This window comes from Trachymyrmex cornetzi, unplaced genomic scaffold (genome assembly GCF_001594075.2).
Source record: "Trachymyrmex cornetzi isolate Tcor2-1 unplaced genomic scaffold, Tcor1.1 scaffold225, whole genome shotgun sequence".
Classification (NCBI taxonomy): Eukaryota; Metazoa; Arthropoda; class Insecta; order Hymenoptera; family Formicidae; genus Trachymyrmex; species Trachymyrmex cornetzi.
This window is the reverse complement of record NW_017296901.1, coordinates 1,071,405-1,094,845: the sequence shown is the minus strand read 5'-3', so window position 1 is coordinate 1,094,845 and position 23,441 is coordinate 1,071,405. Positions and strand designations below refer to the sequence as shown.

Here is a 23,441-nt window from a genome sequence, read left to right as displayed (position 1 = left end):
ATTTACCATTGCATTGTGTATTATATTTTTTGTTGTTCGATGTTTTCAGGTCCGTATTTAATAAAAAAATTTAGAAAAAAATATAAAATACGTATAATTTTGTATCAACAATACTTAAATTCTATCTTTTGTATCTTCGATTCAATCGAAATTAATACATATTTTTAAAAATCTAAACTAAATTCTGTTTCTATAGGTCTACATATATAATTCCTACACATCAATATTCTAATTGCGAATATTGCGGTCCTTTGACTCCTATACGCGAATAGCCCCAGGGACTTGCATTATTTAATTATTTGCAGTATTCCATCGCATTAATTAATCAATCTTAGCTTTCACTTGCCAAAACCGATCCACGATCCGTCTTAGCAGTCGCGATTGCCTAATTGGGCTCTACAAAGGATGTTGTACATCACAAACTTGCTAAGCTTTCGAGCTATCTATCTCAAATGCAAGTCGAAATCAAACGGCCACAGAAGCAAATAAATAGATAGCTATGTTTACACTATTATATTGTTAATCCATTAGATAATCCTATTTATGAGAGTTAATCTGAAATCTCAAGAACACACATGCACACATTGATACGAGAATAGCACTTTGTGAACAGTCGTAGCAACGTATCAAAGTTAATATCCACATCCGTTTGATAAAGGTATTTAAAATTATTACACCGAGAGAAAAGTGTTTGGTATTTATGATTACAGTTGCACGGCAAATAATGATAATTAAAAACACCATTTTTATAATTGTTTTATAATACTAGCATAATATTAATAATAATAACACATCAGAATACTATGGTCTAGTCTCTGGATCAAAAGATTTTTTTATATGCCTATGTAATCATAGCTCTGAAACCAAAAAATATATAGCTGGTATCGAAAATGATTACAAATTATAGTTAAATTATGATAATTGCAATTATTTTTTCTTTCTAAAATATCTCGCTGGAGAAAAGGCCCGATTTATTACAATTATCCGAGCTGTATATCCCGCGCGTTTAAAGAGACAACAATGATAAAGACAACAGCGATAGAGGAGGAAATGAAAATTTTTAGTATCCATCATTTGGTACCCCACTAATTAGTCGTTGATCGTAATGAGGGAACGCACGCGCGAGCGGCGACCAGGCGCGCGGATAATCCTGCACGCGCTGGACGATCGCCATCGGCCTGCCGGAGCGTCGCGACGCGCACAGACGGCCGTGCGATATTGCGCTAAACCGAGCAATTACCGGCCGTAATCCCGGTAATAGAATTCCAATATGCGTGCCAATTGGACCGAGTCCTCCCGAGTGCGGGCGTGCAGGCGCGAACCGGCAGGCCGAACCTGCACGCCCCGACGAAAACCGTGACACGGTTCGCCCATTAGCCACGGCCCTCGATTACCCATGAATTGTTTGGGTGCAGTGCACACTGCACACGTGTACCAGACGCGCATACCGCGCGCGTATGCGCGTAATAAGGGGGTGAGCCACAATAAGAGGGTAAGAGGGTCCCGCGACCCCGGAAAGAATACGCGGCCCGGAACTATCATTAATGTATGCTCATTTGATCGCATTTTTAAAAACGTACCAATAGATGGCCCACCCTGTACATACGAGTATACCTCGACCCGCCAATCTTTCGGATCGCACGTTCGACACGTGATGTGGTCATGGTCACTGTTAGCACAATTTCAAAATCTGCTGATCTGGCATCGGACGTGATTACTGCACGCATATCGAGAGTACGACCAGCATGAATAGCATAGATATAGAATAGAACAGGAGGGAAGGTATCTGTCCGGAATCTCGACCGATGTATATAGAGAGCGAGTATTGAAATCGGTACAATTTCGGCGAGTTCAATTCTCGATGCAGACGTGGAATTCGATGCTGTACAATATACGGTAGATACGTAAAAATGTAACCATGCGTCAGTCGTCGCGTTTCATTACGTATCTGTGTGCCCGTAACACTGAACTCCCGAAAATTACACCGGCTGCTATCTATCAAATTTACTATCTCTGTTTAAACAAGCTTTTTTTTACCCTGGATATAACGTTGTCAATCAAGAAGACGGCTTATAAAAAGCATTTTTTTTTTAATAGCATAAATAATTGTAAATAAGTAAAAACATTGAATACATTAGAATTTTTTGAAATACTCGTATAATAAAATAATCAGATTCTTATTACGTACCTAAATTTAACTATTATTGTTCTGTTTAAAATTATCCTATCTGTTTTTTTTTAATAAAATTTCATTCAGGTCCATATTCATCGCATCATCTAGCCGAGAAAAAACGCCTTTGAGATATTCCATGCTTTCATATGTATTCTAACATTGCATATAAAACTACTTACATAGTTCTGAAGCTGGAAAAGCACGGCGAACAGGAATATGGAGAGGAGATGATATCAACGTGGAAACTATTGTGAGCTTCACGCGCGTGAGGAAGTGAAAAAAGGTGAAGGTGGATGTCACTGCGTCATTGACAGTCCCGTCGAACTTCCGCATTGTGCCGCGAGCGTGGACTTTCCGCTTTTGCGCGTTTATTCGCAATCCGTTGTGGGAACGAACGGCGAACGGTGAAATTTCACTCTGAATATACAGAAACAGAACCGATATTACAAACTGCGTCGCTCGACAATGCACTCGCACATTGTGCAATCACATGAAACACTAAAATGTACTAGTCCTTCACTTATCCGATGAAATTTAAACCGATTCCTACGGCGTTTTATCGCAAAAAAAAAAAAACGCTCCAACTCATATCGTTATTGCATGTACAGAATTACACATAAATCAAAACTGTTGAAAACTAACGTCGATTTTTTTCTAAAATCGTATTACATTACATAAGTGATGGATAACAAATGTGAAAGAAAAGCTTCAGACTCTCGCGCCGCGAATAAAAATTAAGTTACTTTACTCTTTCTTTTTCTTGTTTTATGACATTCTTACAATTAGGGCTTTCCACGAAATCCGTGAATGAACCTTTTAACAATTCAAAGACGAGTAGATTACTTGGTAAAGTACCTTGTAAGGTACTTTAGTAAAGTTAGGTTTAGTAAAAATATCGCTCAGTATGTTTATCTTATCACCGCAGAAACGCATCGAGTGTTCCAACTAAATGGGTACGAAACAAAGGACTAAGAGTTGACGATCAATGTACGGGTGTAGTACGGGTAAGGATCGAGAGTTCTACGAGAGGATATACGAGGAGAGAACTCGGGCAAGAGGATCCTTTGCCGTTAATTGGACCAGGTCCGATGATGTCGCCGTGCGAATTGTCGGCCACGAAATTACCCCGATATCTTCTCGCGTCGTCATTTAAAGCCCGAGTGGCACAATCGGACGTCGCTACCCGTGTATTTTCTTTTCCTTGTTCCTCGTCGACGACCCCGAAGGGAGTCCAATTACCCAGACGATGAGACCAACCAGACGAGTTTTCGTCGGGACGAAAATCGCAACGAGAAAACGAAATAAGACGTGAAGAATAATAAAACGTAACGCCCTCGAGGCGGTCTCTTTTTCTTTTCGCTTTCTCTTTGTAATTGTGTAGCTCGCGAACGTTGCACGTCTCTGATGTAAATTATCGATTTTATTGGAGCGCGCGCGAGATAAATTTAACCCCGATTCATTGCGCGATTACATTTAATTGCCTCCAATTAAATCGCCGTTCCAATTAAAATCAACGCGAGTGCAGAGGGTTCATTACGATTTATTGGACCGATGGTAGTGGTCCTTCTCTCCGCCCTTTATCTCGTACTCTTGCATTACGGATTTGTAAAGAAGTGAACCAAAGAAATCAATATGTTCTTTATGCATTATTTTTGCGATATCCTTTCAGAAAAAATGGTATGTTTGATTTCTTCATTTTTCTTTATTTAAACGCTTGCATATAGAAAAATTAGACCGATTTTTTTTCTAACAAATATTTCAATTTGAAAATGATATCATCGTAATTAAAACATTTTTAACATTACTTTTCCATTCAGAGAGAAAATGATATTTTTTTTAAATAATTTCAATATTAAAAATTGTTTTTAATTCAAGACTACTTAACATTACATTTCTCAGAATAACACCGTTTCATCTCGCTAAAACATGAACGTACAAAATATCTGGACGGAGCGTAAAATACCCTTTTAGGCCATGGGAGTGAAGCTTGAGAGATTATGGAAAAAATCCATCTTGAGTGTTCTGTCAGAGGCACGTAGCGCCGTGTTTGTGAACAGTTAGTGTAAAGCGTAGTCTACAATGCAATCGCAAATTCGTCTAAAATTGTAAGAGCGATCGTAATATTGTTTCTAATCGCAGGACAGTTGTATGCGTAGTGACTCGATTCAATTTTGGCGAACCACTCATTGGAAGCATAATACATTGTTCATAATTGATTGATCAGCAGCCTAACTAAGGCACAGAGTGTCCATATCGGTAATTGGATAATTTAATGTAAAAAACTTTTTGGTTAGAGTTCAACGCAACACAGTGGAAATACTCCAAGCATTGATCGCATTGATGAGTGACTGTAGTCAATCGCAATATGATTAAACAAGACACGCTTAACCGAACAACATTAAACACGACAGCATTGTAGACAAGTCAAGTAGTATAATATAGTGTGCCCCGTTCTTTTCTCCCAATCGTTGTCATCTTGATAATTTTACATTACTATTTTTTCCCCTTGAACTTCAATCCCACAGCACTATGCTTCATTCAGATATTTTGTACATTTATGCATCATTGTCATCCCTACAGTAAAAAGCTAACACATTTTTATTTTATATACGAAAATACAAAAGTATATATGTTTATCATAAATATGTATTTAAAAAATCAAAAGAGATTTCTTACGAAGAAATGTTCATCAAATTTCCATAAAACGGGTACGCACAGACGTGGAAGCATTCATTGACTAGTCGGCGGCGAACCGCCGCTGTCATACTGATTCTTGTTTCTCAATAAATAACCGGCGAGGAAACTTATAGGATCGGCGGGTCTCTCTTTGGCCAGACATGACAATGCTTGCAGTAATATCGGCACTACGGTCTGATCTAAATACTGTCTGGTTGGTAGAGATTGCACTTCGACACGAGGTTTCTTTGCTGGTACACCAGACAATTCGCCATCCTTATCCATCCCTATCACTTTCTGCAATGAAAAAGAATACAAAGTTTATACATTTATAAACAATTTTTTCAAAAGCACTTAATAATTAAAGAATTGTAATATCTGCGTACATTTTAGAAATTGCTGTTGTACGTGTAATTCTTAGTTTCGAAACGCATGCTCCGAATTTGCAAAATATTAGTGTTCCAGCGCGACAGTTGTTATCAGCTGGCAAACGTCAGATGATAAATACGACAAGGACGCTGCTCTGACCGTCTTAAACAGTCCCTAACCTAACCTAACCTTTGCGCCGTGAACGCGTGAATTCTGAAATGTATCGGCGTATTATTGCCGTGGTAAATACGCTCGGCGGTAACTCGAACGAAATATCACCGTATGTTCGTGCGTGCCAGCAGTTGCGACGTTTCTAGGTTATGTGGCTCACTTACGTGGGTCGTCTCGGATACGGCATTGGCAACGGGTTGAGCCGGCGTTGACGCCTCCGTCCGTTCCTCGGTCGCGTTTTCTGTCGTTAAAAAAAAAGTAAACAGTAAATGACCGTTATTAGAGCGTGATTTCGAACATCGGGCCTGGCCGAGCGATGGCCGGACCGGCCCATGGTTACGCGGAAATAGAAAATAAGAACACGTACCACCGCCGGACGCCATCGTGTAAACAATCGTCACTGCCGACCGACCGACGTCGAACGTCGGGATAATGTCGCCAACGTCAGGCCGGTAAAATGCGCCGTCGACAAGGTAGCGGTTTGAGAATTCGCTACTGTAAATCAAAGGACCGAAGAAATTAATAATAAATAATATTTAATGAAAATTCACCGTGAGATATATTCAAATACAAATGAGCGAGAAAGGCGCCGCTGTTTAGTCAAAACGGCCAATGATATTTTTGATACCTTATATTATGAAAACAAGTTCTTTAATTTTTATTACAAAACAAGTTCTTTAATTTATTAATTAATGAATTAAAAAACGTACACATTTTGCGGAGTAAAGTTGCATTTGCGAATAGTGAGATTGATCTATCGATGAATTTAAAAAATACTTATCTTGTAATATTTTTATACAATTAATTATATTTGTTGCTCTTGTTGAAACACAATCCTAAACTGAAGCTGGAGTAAGGTAAAGTGGACTGGTTGTGACACTTTTCATTCAAATTACTATAAATCTTTACACAATTATGATAGAACAATGAGATTTGCTTTAAAACATTGTATTAGACAATAATTACGTATTTATAAGTCCTTAATATATTTCGTAAATGAGAAAAAAATTTTTGTTGATTAAAGAGACAAAGTAGCTCGATGGATCGCATAGGGTATATTGAGCAATCTCAAAGAATAAATTGAGCCATAAAGATAATTATTTAATAAAATTATATATTAATAAAACACATATTAATAAAATCTTTTTATGTCTTATATGTATGATAATTTATAATAATTTCTTAATTAACAAAATTAAAAAAAACTAAAACTTTACTTTTTTTAAATTAAATAAAAATTAAATATATATCTTTGATTATTAATATAAAATAAACAACATCAATAAAGACAAATTTTATTTAAGTATCTGAGTTTATAAGATAGTTATGGAATCTTTGGCCTAGCAAATCTCATACCGGTGTCAACTGAAATATTCTTTTATAATTAAAAAAACTGTAAATAAAATAGTAATTTGAATATCAAAGAATGTACTAATAACTTAAAAAAACACATATAGTTTTTATCAATTACTTCAATTACCATATAGACCAGAAAAAATATTTACCTAATAATTTTAATTTTGCACGAAAGTGAAAAAGTGCTCGTGTTCAGCCGTTGACAGATTAATATATTCAGCGCAGTAATTTCCGTCTTCGTGCTATTTTACGCAAGCATATAGACATATCCATATATATTTTACTTGCACATTTCTATTTCTCTTATTGCTCCTTGGCTCAACAAGTCCCGCTCTCTACCCTACGTGTAGTATTAAAAGTTAATTAATAATTACAAATTCGACCGAGGCATTATGTATCTCAGTTAATGCTAAATATTTTTGAAATATTCATAAAATATTTCTAAAATCCTAAAATAATATTTCAAGATTATTCCGGTATATTTCAAAATATTTGCAGAATGTCAAAACAATAAATTCAAATAATCGTTAAATATTTCATGTATATTCACATAAATCGTTACACATTCGGAGAATGTTCCATACATATTCCACAAGATGATAACTTTCCCAAAAATTCCAGGTCCCGCAGAATTCATTTTTAAACAGAATTGTACTGTCAAAAACACATTTCATTTATTTTCACCTTGGAACCTAATTTTAGAGGCTCAATTCACAGGCGAAATGTTACACTTTATATTCTTTCCCATTATGATTCTTATTTACGAGTTAATGCAACTCTGCCACATCCATCTGTCAACGGGAATGCGCACTACTCGCAAGTGAGTGATTTTAATGATATATACAAGAAACGTTCATACAATATCCAAATATTTCATTATTATTTGAATATTCCTGTTCTGTTTTGGAATATAGGAACCATTTGGAATACAAATTGATTTTATAAATATTTAGCATTAGCTGGGACAGTAATAGTGAACAAAATAATAATAATAATATCTTTATTGAAGCGTATAAATAATAAAAATATTTATTTTAAAAAATAACTTGAAAGAATGAATTGTTTGTTTTAACGTAACTACAATAAATTCGACATATGAAAAATATAAAAAAACGTGTTAAAAAATATTTAGAATGTTACGGTAGTATACAAGTAGCCAATTTCGAAGCGTCATTTTTAAAATTGATGCATCGGATTGGTTGACGCAACAAACTTACGACCTGTGACTCGCATTTTGCGTCTTATGTAGATCGGGCTTATACGTCTGTTCTTGTATGCAGAATAACTAGAGAAATTATATTTAAAAGAAATAATTTTATTTGTAAAAAGTAAAAAACCAAGTTGACTTTGAAATCTCTGAAGCGTCCCCATCTGCATAAATAAATACAAAGATATTTAAGATAGTAATAGTTATTGAAACACAAATGTTTATAGCAAACATTTCTAGTTTTGTTATAAATAATTGATAAAGGATTGAAAAGAAATACGAAACGACGATCATTTTAAGGTTTATTTATTCAACGCAAAGTTAGATGCTACAACTTTGGTACAAAAACATAAAATAGTGGCGTTGAGAGGAAACGGTACACTGCGAGCGGATCCTCGAGTCTCCTCGAACGCGGACGATGTTGCGCGTTTTTTTTTTTTTTTTTTTTTCTTTTGGTTACTTTTCCACTATCCACTATCAAACGTGAGATCACGTTCCCGCGAATTCTTTCGCACGTACGCGAGGATCGTCAAAAGGACGCGAAGGAAACGCTTCGGGTTTGACAGGCAACGCGATCAGCGATGGTAAGGAAGGAATGAATGGAAAGGGGGAGAGAACACGAGCTCGAAGAACCGCGCTCGCCGTCGTACGAAAAGAACAGCCAAATGCTTTCAACGCAATATTATCAATCAAGCATACACAAGCGAGCGACACGCTTCGCGGCGTCCCTCAAAAAAGTAACGTCGAATCTTGCAAAGAATTACTACGCAGTACCTATATATATAACGTCGATCACGAGAAGCGCGACGAGCGAACGATGGGCACGGGGGGTATCCGGCAAGAAAGGCACGAGGACGGCGCATATGTCAATGCTCTACTGTGTGGAAGTACACAAAAAGTAACCGCGAGTGTGCAATGAGATGGATGAAGCAAACATGGACGTAAAATTCTCAGTCTTTGAGTATTACTCATCATCGTCGCAACGTTCCAGCTGCGAAAAACATTTGATGTTTAGCCGAAGTTAATCGCGAGGATCGATATTAAACAGCTGATTTATCTGCACTAAAATGTGCCTCGTTCATAGCCCCTTTTGCCGGTCACCCCGGGCCGCTTACAACATAAACGTTTATCACCTGTGCGACGTCGCGGACGTCCACTTCGCTTAAGAGAAAAGTTAAAAACCGCGACCAAGGTAGCGCGCGGACGTGATCGTATTACTATATACGAATGCATTAATATCATCATCATTGTTATCATCATTGTTATCGGCCTGTGCCGTATTAGCTCTGGTTAGATTCGGAAGCGATTCGAAGCGACAAAGTTTCGCGGGGGCGAGTTACGTGAGTAGAACGTGATACTGTAAATCGTAAAGGGTGATTTGGGACGAGATACGGCTACGTTAATTACGGTAAGAGCGCGATTGTAACATATACACGAGACACGAGGCTTCTTGCGCAGCCTTTTAAAATCACATCGATGAGTAAAAGTGCGTTGGCGCGTCGAGCCGCAACCAGTTTCGAGTGGCAGAGGGTAGGAATTCCTCTGCGAGAGCAGAAGCGACTCGAACGGACTCGAAGCACCCTTCTATTCGAACCTCTATTTCGAAAATTCTCTCTTTACAGCCTATGTGTGCGCATTTTTACAGTTTTAACCTCATCCCACACTCACAGAGGAAAGACGTAGTAAGCAGCAATGCTCTATATTATGTAGAGTTCATGTACGCTCGTATAAACTTGAATAACTATTTTATAGTCATTGCAATTATAAAATAGTTTATTCAATTATGTCTCGATACATTAGTTCTACATAATACAAAACCCGTATAGTCACTATATGTTTGTCTCTGAGTGCAGTGAGTAATAAAAAACGAATGGCAGTATCAATTTAGGCCGTACTAATTGCGGCTTGAATGAAATTGACTTTAAAATGTCATTAGCACCGGAATAATAATATCAAGTAAATTTCACAAAATATTTTCTTTCGATCGATGTAATAGATTGGATGAAATGAGTTAATGACAATCACATCAACAAGGAACAATAATTCACAAGATGAGAGTTGAATACGCGGGAATATAATTGATATCCACGTGATGGTAATTTTTCGAGAGTGTTTCTTGGTCCGGTCGCCCAACTGGTAGTCGGCTCGCGCATCGCCTCGGCAAACAAATGCGACACCTAGAAATAGCTACTTACAACGTATGTATGTATATATAGTTAGTGTATATATAATATATATTTATATTTATATTTGTATGTATATATCTAGAAATAGTATCGTGATAAAAACGAACTATGAGACGCGGCGTCGTGGCCGCGGCGTTGCGCGACGTCGGGCTGGTGCATACGCGAAGAAGTTCGAGAAGCATCCGCTTCGTTCATCGAACCAGCAAAAGATCAATCGTCCGATCGCGGACCGTCGATCTTCGATTTGCGTCCTGAGGTATACGTTCCGTCAACCAGATCCCGACCTCTCGCCCCGTCGCGATAATCAACGATCGCCTTCTCGCGACCATCCGTCCGACTTACAAACTATCTACGTTAAACCAACTTCTTTTATTACTCGAATCGCTTACACCTGTAACGATCATCGTCGCGATGTCAGTGAATCTTACGTACGGTACGTCGCGTAATTGATCGATATGGGGGGGGGGGGGAAGGGGAGGGGGAATAATTAGGTGTATACAGCGGACTAAATATTTATAATATATCATATAGGACGACAGCAAGTGTAGTGTGGCGTATATTGCGTGCACGCGCCAGCGCGCGTGGCGATCATGTATATCGTAATGTTGTGAGGCTCTGGCTGGCCTGCCGTGTGTATATCGAAGCGTTCCCTCGATGGCTTGCCGCCTTGTTCTTCCTACGGACAGTCGATCGGTGTTTCGTGTATATAGGAAACTTATTCCCTTTCGAGCGAACAATATGGGAATGTCTCGAATCGATCGCCTAAACGGATCGCTACAAGGACGACGACGATGACAGCGACGACGAAAGACGAAAATGCGACGACGTACCCTATAAACCTTGCTCTCCGCGACGTCGAGACCACGAGACTCAAGATCACCGATCGTCAAGGGGGCTAAAGGGCGAAAAGGGTGAAAAGGGCGAAAAGGGGCGGGGACACAACCTTCGTTACGAAATTATAAATCGTACAGTATATGTATATAGTATATGTGTACGTATGTATCTATATATCGTACGCCCGCAGGGAGCGGCAGTGTGGCACAACCATGACTTAAAAAGCGACCAACTAATCTCATGTATACGCATATATGTCGTTTATACGTTTCCTTTCTTTCTTTCTTTTTTTTTTTTTTCCATTATCCTTCGCAACTCCTGCGACGAATGTAACCTAGGATTATATCCTGGATATATATTGTATATCAGAAGAGACCCCCGTTAAATCCACCGTCGCCGAGAGCACCATCGCGGGCCGCGTCTCTGCCGCAACTAAACAGTCCGCGAACACGACTTCCGGCTGTGTTCGCCTTCCTACAGGACAAGTCTCTCGCGGCAGTCTCACGAGCCTCCAAGATCTCGCGCACGTTCGACGATATAGTGCGAAAAGATTCAAATTCCCCTCAGTGTCTCGAAATATTTCGTCACGTGTGTGTGTGTGTGTGTGTGTGTGCAGAGATAGACGATTAATTTATAAGTTCGTGTCGTCAAGTATACATTTATCAAATTATTGAGTCTGATCGCACGTCATCGAGGAAGACATGTATCAAAACGCAGGTCATTTTCTACAGCTATCGGTATCAAAAAAATTTCAGATGTAATCGGACGTGCGCGAGGAGTTCTAGGACTCGTAAAAGAGTTACGAACGAAGTGTGGCTGACCTCACGAATCGCTGTGCCTCCTTCGCGGTAAGGGCAGTAGAGTATACAGACAGTCTTGAGTTTGGTCTTCTCGAATGCGCATAATCGACTAAACCGGTCCAAAAAGGTTTCTCAAAAACAAGGCAGTTTCAAGTTGGCCTTCCCCCAGGATCAAATATAAACGAACGTACCCGAGGAAGTACAATGAAAGAGCGGAAGGCCGTGAGCGAGAGAAAGAGAAAAGTCGTGTGATATGGTCGCAAGAGCGAAGGAGGCGGTCCCATTTCGCGAGGCGGGCTGCAGAATCCTCGTCCGTAATCGTATGATCTCGAGATGATATCAATACGCGTACACCTTACACGGTAATCGAATCTATCTACTCGCGACGACGTCTCTAATTTCTATCGTAAATCGTTGCAAATTGGACCGACGACAGCACCGGGGGAAGAGTTAGCGTGCGCTTCATTTCCGCGTCTCTCGGCTCCTTTCCTCGCGGCCGCCGCGCCGGCTATCGAGAGAGGCGGAAGACCACGGAAGATGACGATTTACAGGTTACACTGCCACAGTATCGTAGGGTGTGAGGAGTCCCCCGTGACCGCCGTGGGGGCCGCCGGTTTGCCGGCCGGGAGCTTCGTTTCTGCAACAGGAGTTTGCGTTTTTTATATCCGACCCCGATCGATCATTTTACCACGCAACAAACCACTCATTCGTTCAAAGAGATCTCTCCCGCGCCATTTTTTATTGTATGTGCAATAAATTTTAAGCAAATCTTTCATTATATTTATGTTTAGCATTACAAACATTTGTTTAGCTTCGTATCACTCCCTTACTTTAAAAGTGACACAATTAAAAAACATGATTCTCTAGATGTTACTGTAAATGAGTTAGAATTGTTAGATAAACGTTACTTTATCAATCATCAAAAGTGAACTAAAGTAACTTTATAAAAAATTATTAAAATCATCAAAACTTAAAAAGGATAGTTAAAAAAAATCGTCACAACTAAAAAAAAAAATAGTTTAAAAAATTATCACAATTCAAAAAGGGTAGTTTTTCAATGATCGTGAAAATAACATTTAATCATATTAAAGGTATATTCTTTCTGCACAATATTATATATTCCCTGATTAGTCAATAATTTTCTATTAAATTGAAAAGTTGTTTTTCTACTTTTCCGAGAAACTTCATTTTTGTAATTGTATCACTTTTGAAGTAAAAGAACAATACATTAACTGCTACATCAGAGGAAGAGATCTCTGCACGCAAATTGTACGAAAACATGCACTATAACAACTAGCAACGACGATGGCAGTGATAATGCTATGAATAAACAAAATATAATAATGACGATTGTAAACATGTCAGTCGTTAGCGGCATAAGCAAGGCCTCCGAATAGGGTTCGAAAAGCGGTGACAATAGCAATAGCTGCAGTGGAAATACGATCAGCTCGTATTATCCCTATTGCACATTTTAGCTTTGCATTAGTTACACAACTACACGTTACACATGGCATTATTCATTAAAGCTACATGCGAACACATTTCAAGTTAGTAAGCGTTTTCGATGGAGATTGGGGACTTTGTCATGTCCGAAAGCAACGTTTTGAAAGGTCGTCTACTCTGCTCGTCGCAAAACAAATCGGGTAGCCGAACTTCAATGGGATGATGAAAATCAGTGGAAAAATGATATGACGCATCTCAAAAGCTCTTCACATATGTCTTTTAACGTTTGTACATCCTGACTTGATTATGTTTAACGAACTTACGGCTTCCTGAGTAATTAGTCATGAAACAAGAAAAGATCAAACGTTCGTTAAATAGATAAATAGTTGGGTATTCGAGGCTCTTCGAAGGTCGAACCACCGTGCCCTCGATCGTTGTCAATCGACAATTCAATCGCGCACAAATAATCAAGTATATATAGTATAACGAAGATATGTAGCGAGGATGCGAATCGAAAGGATCGATCGGTAGCGTGATTCTTTTAAAGAAAAATTGAAAATCATGGAGGCGAATCGGATTGCGGTCTATGCCGCGGTGAGCGATCGTGATACATCGCTCGATTCGGAAAACGCCCGTGGGACATTTTGTCACGGTACAATACACGGTAATTACAGCTCTCGCGAAAGTAAAATCGCTCGAGACACAGCGGCAGGAACGGTGTAACGCCATTAAAACCGTTCACCGTTAACCAAGCTCACTCGCGCTCTACTGACCTCTCAATGAGTTTACGCATCTCCTCGGTGGTCATGCCGTCCTTGCCGCGAGCATTCACTGAAATAGAAAAACACACGGCACGATTGACACAACGATTAAACTACTACGACAACACGTAACATGCAATTTGTGGAAAACTATATAAACGATTAGGATTAAAAAGGACGAAAAAAAAAAGAAAGAAAAACACATAAGTCCACGGCGAGTCTTCTTCATTCGCGACTCGCCCGCCATGCGATACGTCCGCATAATGAGCCGCCGTACGCCTAATAATGCTTAATGCATAATGAAACGAGCATCAGTATAGGTAGGGCTGAATCAGAACGAGATCGTTCCTCGAGAGGGAACATGTCACCGGACGCAAGATTCGAGCGGGAAAGGCGAGCTTTACGACTTCCCCGTCGGATCAGGTCGAGCTTCATGGTCTCCCTCGTTCGCTCGTTCTCTCCGAGCTGTCGTGAATCTTTCTACTGACCGCCGTAGTTGCGGTTGACAAGCTGATCGCGATCACACTCGGCCTCGCTGATCTCGTTGCTCTCCTTGCTATCGTTGAAGCTGGAGTTATTCTGATCCTGGTGGTTTCTCGGCGGTGGTGGAGGTGGTTCCGGCGAGCCAGAGATGGGAAGGTTGCGAGCCGAGCCTACGCTACGACGTCCGACCGATCCGCGAGATCCGTAATGATCGTAAGGTGCGCCGTATTGTCCGTACTGTGATCCGTACTGGTCTTCCTCGGGAGCGCAGTTTGCCGGATCGTCGTATTCGGGTGAAAAGACATTGTGCGTGCCGCTGCCGCCTCCTTGGGATGGTACTCGAGAGTAGCGACCGTTTTGACGAGGCTGTGGGAAAAATCGATCGCGATTCCAGCGATAAAATTATATTACTGATGTACTGTCTCTATTATTTTTTTTATCTTTTTCTTTATTTTTTATTTTTCCTTATATATTTCTTTTTTTAATTTTTTGCACTTTTATGCACACAGTATATCTTATTGTTGGATGTTTTTTAAGTAACGTATTTATTAATATTTTTTTTCAAAGCCTCTTCACTGTCAGTGATTTAATGCCATTTTTACAAAAATATCAGAAATCTTTTAATATTTGTAATCTAATTCACGAATATACGTTGCTTATTGTTTAAATAAAAAAAAGATTTATAAAATACCATAGACTGAGATCCAGAGCGGCTATGAGCAGAAGCGTTAGTCGGATGTCCTACGGGTGGTCCCATAGTGCCAGAATGGCCATTTCCTGGATGAGGGAAGGTCTGGAATTGCATAGCTTTGCTCGGGTCCATTTCCTCACGGAATCCCAATAAATGGAACGTAGCATACGGGCAGATCTCATCCTCCATACCTAAAAAAGGACAATCAATCAGGGTAGACTCCGTCACTATAGATGGAAAATCTACGAGACATTGTTGAACAATACATATTGTTATAAAGATTGCTTCCCGTGTGTAAACTTTGACTTTAACAGCAATTTCTAATACAGTTTGATTAAGAATGGAATCGAAAAAAAGATTTGCAAGCAATCCTTACTATTAATTCTACATGCATCTTATATCCAGATTTAAACGACCAAAGAAATTCCTTTTGCCCCCTTTAAATGCTTCTTCTTTCTTCGATTCTCATTCTATTAATATGAATCGTTAAACCTTCAAAAATTGATCGTGCATTAAAAATGTATTTAAATAAATTTGAGTCCAATCATTTTATCGATTATTTACATAATCTTTGTTATACAACATTATACGTAAAATAATGTTATATTCAAGATTGGAGTAAAAGTAACGCGTTACTATAATTATTATATCATTAGTAAAAGGTTTTCTTATTTATAACGTTAATGGTTATATTCTTGAATGAATATAACTATTACTTTATACGCGTGTAAAATATATATGTGGTATACACACAAAACATAGATAAGAGAGTTTTTTGACCATATTGCGATAAGTCATGATCACTATAGATCTTGTGTTGAATCGGTCAGTTAGTAACATTGACATAGACAATTCGGTCACTCTAAAAAATACTTATGATCATAAAAATTCGGTAAAAAGTAACGGAAATTGTAACAACTGTAATAACTTTTTTTTTAGTATAAACGATAATGGTGATAAGTTAAGACATTTTAGAATCAGTAATGAATAACGGTAACACACACACAAGATATTTTTATAAAGTAACTTTCCCAACTTTTGCTATAGTCTTCAATTAATTAGATTGCGTTCGAATATTTGCTGACAGTACTAAAAATCTATAACATATATTACGTATAGATTTTCAGTACTGACAATGAATATCGCAGCCGTAATCATTTTTTAATTTTAATTATATATTTGATTTAAAATATTCAAAATTCCTCTTATCCATCCTCTAAAAATCCTAAAAATCGATATGACGGACATAGAGACTTCTATCTTAGAAAAGATAATGTATGAATGAATGTAATTCCTCCCTATATGTGGTTCGTGTTATCTGTCGGCGTGCTATGAACGCAGGCATGCGGAAACGTGCAAACATCGAGAAACGAGACGTGCCGTTAAAATGATGTAAGGTTTCACGAAACGAGAGAGAGGGGACTTACGAAGACCGGCTGGTACGAGCCAGCAACATCGCCGGCTCCGGCCTGCGATTATCAGTCTCTAGGGCGATCGGGCGAATGCCGAATGCCCGTTAACCAAATTTGCTATTACCAACCTCTGTGCGTAAGACCATCCGCGCTGCCCATACGTGGTGGTGGTGGTGGGCATCTCCTATTGGGCGCGTAGTGACTCAATTCCTCATACATGTGTCGCCTCGGATCCCACGTCGAGTGACTCCTTAATGAGCCAGTTCCACCTATCGAACACATACTACAAAGGTCGTACGACACGCTGGTGCCTATCAAGATTCGTTCCCGCCAACTAATAGCCCTGTTCTCTTTAAAGAGTTTAGAGAATTCGAGCTCTGGGGAAAAGGTACTCTTTATTTTTGCTTTTTTTTCTAACGTTTAATTAATACGCAAATTGATACAGTCGACACTCGTTAGGCACCAACGGCGTGATAAGCGCAAACAAGTAGGAACGAACGTTATGTTTTCGCTGGAGGGACATACAAACTCGGTAACGTATATAAGAACATTTCAAAGCATGGCGAACGAAAAAAGAAACTGGCATTGATCGTGTATATGGGTTCTGTCTGGCTTGGGGATCTGTCCGACACTGACTGGGAGCCTATCCTGGGAACCTATGTATGTGCAAATCTCGATGTGTATCCCTTGAGAAAAGATGAAAGAAGGAACTATCGTGCCGATGCGACAACAACTAGACAAGTTGAAATTGATCTAAAAGGAAAGTGTTGGCAGTTGGGCTTACTTATAACTGTACCTCGCTTGATACGATCGCAGGTGTTGTAATTTGAGCCGGGTACAGGTGGAAGCTTGCGATTCGGAGGTGCGATGTATCCCAATTCGTCGCGAAGATCAGATCTGCGTTTGTCCAAGGTAGCGCCGCCAACTCCGGTTTGCTGGTAGACTACGTCGTCTGAAATAAAAACGCTCAATCTAATAATTGTGGATGTACGTACATTTTGATACTTTTGATCTTATTGTCGACGAATTATATTGATTATATATGCCATCACCCACGCTTGTGAAATAAAAGGAAAACGTAGGGAAGAGGAAAATTCTGAAATTTATAAATATTCGGAGAGGATTTCAAGACTAGGGTGGTCGACGCGTGGATCGATCGTCAGGAAATCATCACGACATTACAAAATATAATATGGTTATGATAACATCTATGACTGACGATTGTGACACTTTTCTCGATCAGCTAATTGAGAATATCGTTGCAATTTCGTATTCATCGCAGTTTCGTTTCCCGATGAACCTCCACCGTCTTTATGCGACTTAACAAGTAAAAGTAATTAAAAAAAATTTGTATACATTGTCCCTCGTAATATTTCTCGTCGGCTGAAGAGATACCTCGCAGCCGTGTTTGTTCCGGGCCTCGAGTTCTTCTCGAGAGCGCCACGCAAATGACAACTATTCCTACTATTATAACAACGACCGTCGCGCCAACTGGCACCACCACGTTTACGTCGAGCCAGTTGGGTAACCATGGGAAATACCGTCTCACATCCGCAGTGTTGTCATTACCACCATTACGTATGGGAGGTGCGATCGTACCTGTTTAAAGAAGAAAATATATTTATAATGATTACCTTTATCGCTACTGTGACCCTTCCCCCTGAGAACGCAGATCACAATGACGGCAACGATTATTACGAGTATGGCTGCTACCACAGGTACGACCAGATTTAAGTTAGCCATGAAAATTTTCATTGGGTCTTCATCGTTGCTACCACCGTTCACGTCCGGCAGCTCGCGGGCCGGTGCAATGGTGCCTGGAACAGAAAACGTTTCGGCGACCGTTCAATCCAGCCACCATTGGCACCGGCTACGAGGCGCCGCTGTGTGTCAGACGACCACCCATACTTACCGCCAGTCACCGTCAAAGTCGCAAATTCATACTCGGCCACGGCGAAACCTGCATTATTGTGAGCCGTAACACGCAAATGGTACCAGCTAGCGGGGTCCAGATCCAATACTACAAAGTTACCGCCTGGTTTGACGTTGTTCGAAACTTGGTTCCATTCCTGCTGCATTCTGAAGAAAACATGCGTCTTTAATTATCAATCTTGATATTGGATTGGATATTTGTCGTATGATTATCCTTTCATCTTACTTCTTCTTGTGTTCAACAACGAAATACAACATGGGGCAGCCACCATCTGACCAGGTGCTCAAATGCAAAGAGATGCTATTCGTGGATACCTCGATGAATTTCGCCGCTTCGGGGATGATTGGTTTGGAGCCCTTTGTGCGCGTGTTTAGAATGTCCGAGGGATCGCCGATTCCAATTCTGCAAGAACACTCACATATGTGTGAAATTTCTTATTACAAAAATTGCTATGATTTTAGCAGTAAAGTTACCCGTTATAAGCGGTGACATAAATCTGATATCGGGAACCGCACCACAGATTCTCGAGTGTATATTTCTGTGCTGTGGAACTGATCTGAACGGTTTCCCAATCGCCAAACTCAGGTTTGTAGTGAATCGTATAGCCATGAATCGGTGCATTGTCCGTGGGATGCGGGCGTAATTTCATCGTCAAAGAGTTGGTGGTGGTGGCGGTAAGGGTAACTTGAGGTGAGTGCGGAGGAGCTGTGAAAATATAACATTAATTTTAATATAACGGATAATTAAAATCAGTAATTAGAACTTTCATGTGTTAGAATATTTATGTACCGTGGACGACCAGCTGATGAGTTACGGTATCATGTCCAAAGGAGTTTTCCACGTAACAAGAATATTCTCCAGCGTCCGCGCGATCGACTTCCTTGATGAATAGCGATCCCTCGGGTAATTGCTTCAATCGTTCGGTTGTTTGAAGATTAGCTCCTCGTACCTTCCATGTTACTTCCGGTGCGGGTACACCGACAGTGAGACACGGCAGTTTAACGTCCTCTTTGTATGTTGCAGTGAACTTATCATCGAACGATGCGATCTTGGCCGGTACTGTAAGTAAAGTATGAAGTTTACAATACTTTTTAATTTAAAACAGACCATGAAAATTTGTAATCGATTCACAAATTTAATTTGTTACAACTAAAATGTGAATTTTGAATGAAGAAATTACCTCGAACACTTGGTCCCAAAGTCACAATCTTGGAAGCTTCACCTTCACCAATATTCGTGCTAGCGGTCACCCAAAATTCATATCTTTGTTGCTTGTCTAATCCAGACGCTTCGTGAGTTAGTTGATTTGGTGGTACTTTCTGACTGGTTGGCTCCTCTGCATTGTCTGCTTTCGTATAAACAGTATACTGAGAAATAACTCCATTAGGTTGGCTGGGCGGACGCCATGAGATAAGAATGGATTCCGAAGACATGACTAAAGCTTTGATAGCAATAGGAGCTTCGGGTGCTGAAAGTAGACACGGAACATGTAATATATTCAAAAATATGTGCTTTCGCATATAATAAACCAATATATTAATTAATTTCTTAATTACCATCTTGCTCAGTTTGGCAGTGAATTGGTGCAGACTTAACGCCGTCTCCTCCAGATGTGAAAGCCAGAACTTGCATGCTGTAGTTGGTATATTTCTTGAGACCGTGCAGAATGGTCTCGCTAGAAGATGTAATCTTGGTGTCTTTCGTATTCTCGTCGTACCACGTATCGGACGGTCCATAAATGACCTAAAGCAAATATTTAAAGATGCTACTGCAAATGGTTTTATGCCTCCCTCTCGAGTCATGTTTTTACTAACTTTGTAACCGGTGATAACGCCGTTTGCCGCGCTAAGTGGCGGTGACACCCAAGACACTCTGATAGTCTGAGAAGTAAGAGTTGTGCAAGTAGTGTCATGAGGCGGTTGCTCGGGCACGCCTTCTGCGGTATGTTGCCTACGTTCCTCGCTCATTGGTCCGGAGCCGACTTTATTAAATGCTTGAACGACCACGCCGTACTGGGTGTAAGTCTTGAGGTTTGCAATCTGCAAGTGGTGCTCCTTTATGTCTTCCTTGGAGAAGTCGACAGTCTCAAACATGTACGGCTTGTCCGACGACTGTCTGTATCCAACATAGTAGCCGAGAATCTCACCGTTCCAGTCCTCGCGCGGAGGCGGTTTCCACGTTACCTGATGGAATTTACATTTATTACATATATATTCCTAGACGCCTATACAGCACACAACGTTCCAGCAATAACATTACAAATATTGCTGAAACACTCTGTATATGGACTAATTACAATACAATTGTTTTACTTACCTTGAGCGTGTGTTGATCGAGAGCATCCACCTTAATGGAAGTTGGCGGGCCGGTAGGTGCTTCTTCTGCGGTGATAATGGTGACCGTGTCAGATGGATCAGATGTGCCAATTTCGTTTTCAGCGACGATTCGAAGATGGTAGGTGGTCGCGGGTCTTAGATTGTACACTCCGGCTACGTTCTGTTGCGATCCAGGTACGAGCACTCGATCAATATCAGTTTCCCAGGAACCCTTGCTAATTTTGTATTCAATAACATATCGTTTAATCGGGCTGTTTCCATCATAAGGTGCGGCCCATGATAATTGCACCGAACGTCCTGATTTATCCAACACTTTAAGACCATATGGAACTTCTGGCACCTCTATAATAAATACATAAATTGGATCGTGACTTTACATATTTTGTTGATTTATCAAACATGTTATGTATAATTATATGAACCAACCTTGTACGATCATATTAATGCTAGTGTCATCACTACCGAAGGCATTCGTGGCTACACAAGTGAACAAGGCAGAATCGCTTCTTTCGGTTCGTTTGATGCTCAAGTCGGACAATACTCCGTTAGCCAAGATTTCTTCACGAATAGTATAACGAGGATCGCTCTTCGTATCCAATCTCTTGTTGTTCATGTTCCATAAAATGCCGATTGGTTTCTCTCCTTGCGCCTCGCATTGCAATACAGCCGGTTCTCCACGACGAGCGGTTTGATTTCTTAGTTTAATTTCAAATTGCGGAGGAGCTAAAAAGATATTGCAAAAAGTTGTATAAAATGCAATAGAAATTACAAGATGCAAAACGACTAAACGTGAAATACCTTGAACCGAAATAAGAATGACAGCTGATAAGCCTGATCCAATTCCATTAACAGCCTCACAAAGGTAATAGCCTTCATTCGTCTTTTGTATATTGTTAATAGAGAGAGTGCCATCTTCCACGCTAATGTCAGGGTTGCTCAATTTCAAATCGGTATAATCTCCAGGCGTATCCCCTATAAGATGAAACAGACGTGTATAATAAGTGTATGCAAGTAGAAAGATTTACTATTTGTTAGGCTGCGGTTGCTAGTGTATTTACCAGCAGCTCTCTTCCATGTGACCTGAGGCTTGGGGAATCCGTCGGCTTTGCATTCTACTCGTGCATCGGATCCTTGAGCAAATGCTTTATCGGTAGGTTCCAGAATCCAACGAGGAGGTACTGTTACAGAATAAATAGATTAGCCGCGATGTATTTTTGCGTACATAACATTGTTCAGTATCCAGGAGCCAGTCGCTTGAAAACTCGAGTCGTTTGCTTTTCAAAAGTCTCAAAACTTATTATTTATAGTAATAAAATTATTATCTAAAGTTTAATTGATTTAGACAAGTGTATTAATTACAGTAATAATAGACTATATTGTTTGCTTTCTTTAAGAAATATTTTATGAAATTTAAAGAAACAACAATGAAAATAAATTGAAAAAATGAGTTTTTGAATTTTGTTAAAATTGAGTGTCTGTATTTAAAATAAGTTGATAAAATTGCTGCTTAGCATTTATTCTTATATAAATATCAGATATTAGAAATAGTTTTAATATTGTTAAATGTTGAAGACTCGAATTGTGTAGCAATTTTGTCGCATGCAGAACAAAACGCGACACGCTCCTGCTACTGCGATGAATAAAATACACGGCATGCGGGATTCTGAAGTGATTATGCGGGTATCTAATGCATGGAATAGAGAGATAGAAAGTGGAAGAGAGAGAGAGAGAGAGTAGAGAGAGAGACAGACAGAGAGAGAGAGAGAGAGAGAGAGAGAGAGAGAGAGAGAGAGAGAGAGAGAGAGAGAAAGGAGTTGCATGCAAAAAAGAGACTTTGAAGGAACCTAACGGCGAGCATGCACGAAGCGCTATCGAATTTGTATTCGAGCACGGTACATCATGCTGTACCGCGTTTACTAATAACACTCGATTACGCTCGTTCATGTATATAAATGCATGCATATTAAGTATCTACGCTACATACGCGTCTACAAAATGAACAAGGCAAAATGTGTGATGAGAGATGGTCGAGGAAGGGCGTGTTTGGGGGAATCCATTCGTGGGTATAGGGTTGTGATGAATTGATCGTGGGGTGAATTCTGAGATGTGGTTGGATGGTCGGTCGGTCATCATAGTACAAGGACGCATTTTAGCGCGAATGGGGGGTACGGTGAGGTATAAATCGACACTCGAACGTACACGAGACGGATCACATGCAACTTGCATGTGAAACCTACGCAATCCTGCGATCACAAAAAGTGGTATTTAAATCGTTTGTGCTACGGGAATGGCGAACGCGTTCGTGAAGGATGTAGAAACGCGATGAGATTCGCGTGCGAAAGGAAAATACATCCTGTCGCGTTATTTCGCCGCAGGGATGATCGAAGCCAACGTAAAAAGTCGCATAAGAGCGGCTGACGATGAGAGCAAAATAAACGAGGAAAAGGCCAACGGTTCGGCAAAAGCTGTTGATTCTCAGAGCATGAAGGATATTCGGATTGATCTTCGCTCGCTGGAAATACCGGCAGATACATAGTAAAGAGGAAATTACAGCGGTGAGAAGTAAGTATAGATAGAGACAGAAAGAAAGAGAAAGAGAGGCAGAGAAAG

The 23,441-nt window shown here is 40.0% G+C and overlaps 2 protein-coding genes across 3 annotated transcripts in view; both read right to left on the bottom strand.

Annotated features, from left to right (window-relative positions):
• Window positions 1–2,516: 2,516 nt before the first annotated feature.
• LOC108760508 (protein dpy-30 homolog) lies at window positions 2,517–5,821 on the bottom strand. 2 transcript variants are annotated; one of them, XR_001940086.1, is made up of 4 exons: window positions 5,757–5,821; window positions 5,554–5,630; window positions 4,850–5,146; window positions 2,517–2,590 (listed from the first exon to the last, which is right to left on the bottom strand). XR_001940086.1 is itself a non-coding variant. In XM_018506513.1 (3 exons), exons 1-3 carry the CDS (start codon window positions 5,770–5,772, stop codon window positions 4,904–4,906), a joined length of 336 nt encoding a protein of 111 aa, XP_018362015.1. In that variant the 5' UTR covers window positions 5,773–5,821; the 3' UTR covers window positions 4,089–4,903. The 2 variants fall into 2 exon arrangements, 1 of the variants encoding a protein (XP_018362015.1); XM_018506513.1 differs by lacking the exon at window positions 2,517–2,590 and having other exon boundaries at window positions 4,089–5,146.
• A 2,580-nt stretch (window positions 5,822–8,401) lies between these two features.
• Window positions 8,402–23,441, bottom strand: part of Dscam1 (Down syndrome cell adhesion molecule 1) — a 77,671-nt gene continuing 62,631 nt past the window's right edge. Inside the window, exons 12-30 of the mRNA XM_018506479.1 lie at window positions 21,890–22,009; window positions 21,630–21,803; window positions 21,258–21,554; window positions 20,812–21,173; window positions 20,310–20,678; window positions 20,052–20,238; window positions 19,676–19,963; window positions 19,285–19,554; window positions 18,969–19,200; window positions 18,721–18,897; window positions 18,475–18,641; window positions 18,197–18,379; window positions 17,347–17,514; window positions 16,691–16,831; window positions 15,151–15,521; window positions 14,465–14,825; window positions 13,989–14,046; window positions 13,539–13,544; window positions 8,402–12,409 (exon numbers count right to left, since the gene is read on the bottom strand). Coding sequence (XP_018361981.1) covers window positions 12,325–12,409; window positions 13,539–13,544; window positions 13,989–14,046; window positions 14,465–14,825; window positions 15,151–15,521; window positions 16,691–16,831; window positions 17,347–17,514; window positions 18,197–18,379; window positions 18,475–18,641; window positions 18,721–18,897; window positions 18,969–19,200; window positions 19,285–19,554; window positions 19,676–19,963; window positions 20,052–20,238; window positions 20,310–20,678; window positions 20,812–21,173; window positions 21,258–21,554; window positions 21,630–21,803; window positions 21,890–22,009 — 4,016 coding nt within the window. The 3' untranslated portion in view covers window positions 8,402–12,324. The remainder of the gene's footprint in view (window positions 12,410–13,538; window positions 13,545–13,988; window positions 14,047–14,464; window positions 14,826–15,150; window positions 15,522–16,690; window positions 16,832–17,346; window positions 17,515–18,196; window positions 18,380–18,474; window positions 18,642–18,720; window positions 18,898–18,968; window positions 19,201–19,284; window positions 19,555–19,675; window positions 19,964–20,051; window positions 20,239–20,309; window positions 20,679–20,811; window positions 21,174–21,257; window positions 21,555–21,629; window positions 21,804–21,889; window positions 22,010–23,441) is intronic.

Excerpts from the sequence above, each read along its gene's own strand:
- LOC108760508 (XM_018506513.1), bottom strand. Across the intron at positions 5,147-5,553 it reads CCGTATCCGAGACGACCCAC|AAAGTGATAGGGATGGATAA; the intron begins GTAAGTGAGCCA and ends TTTTCATTGCAG.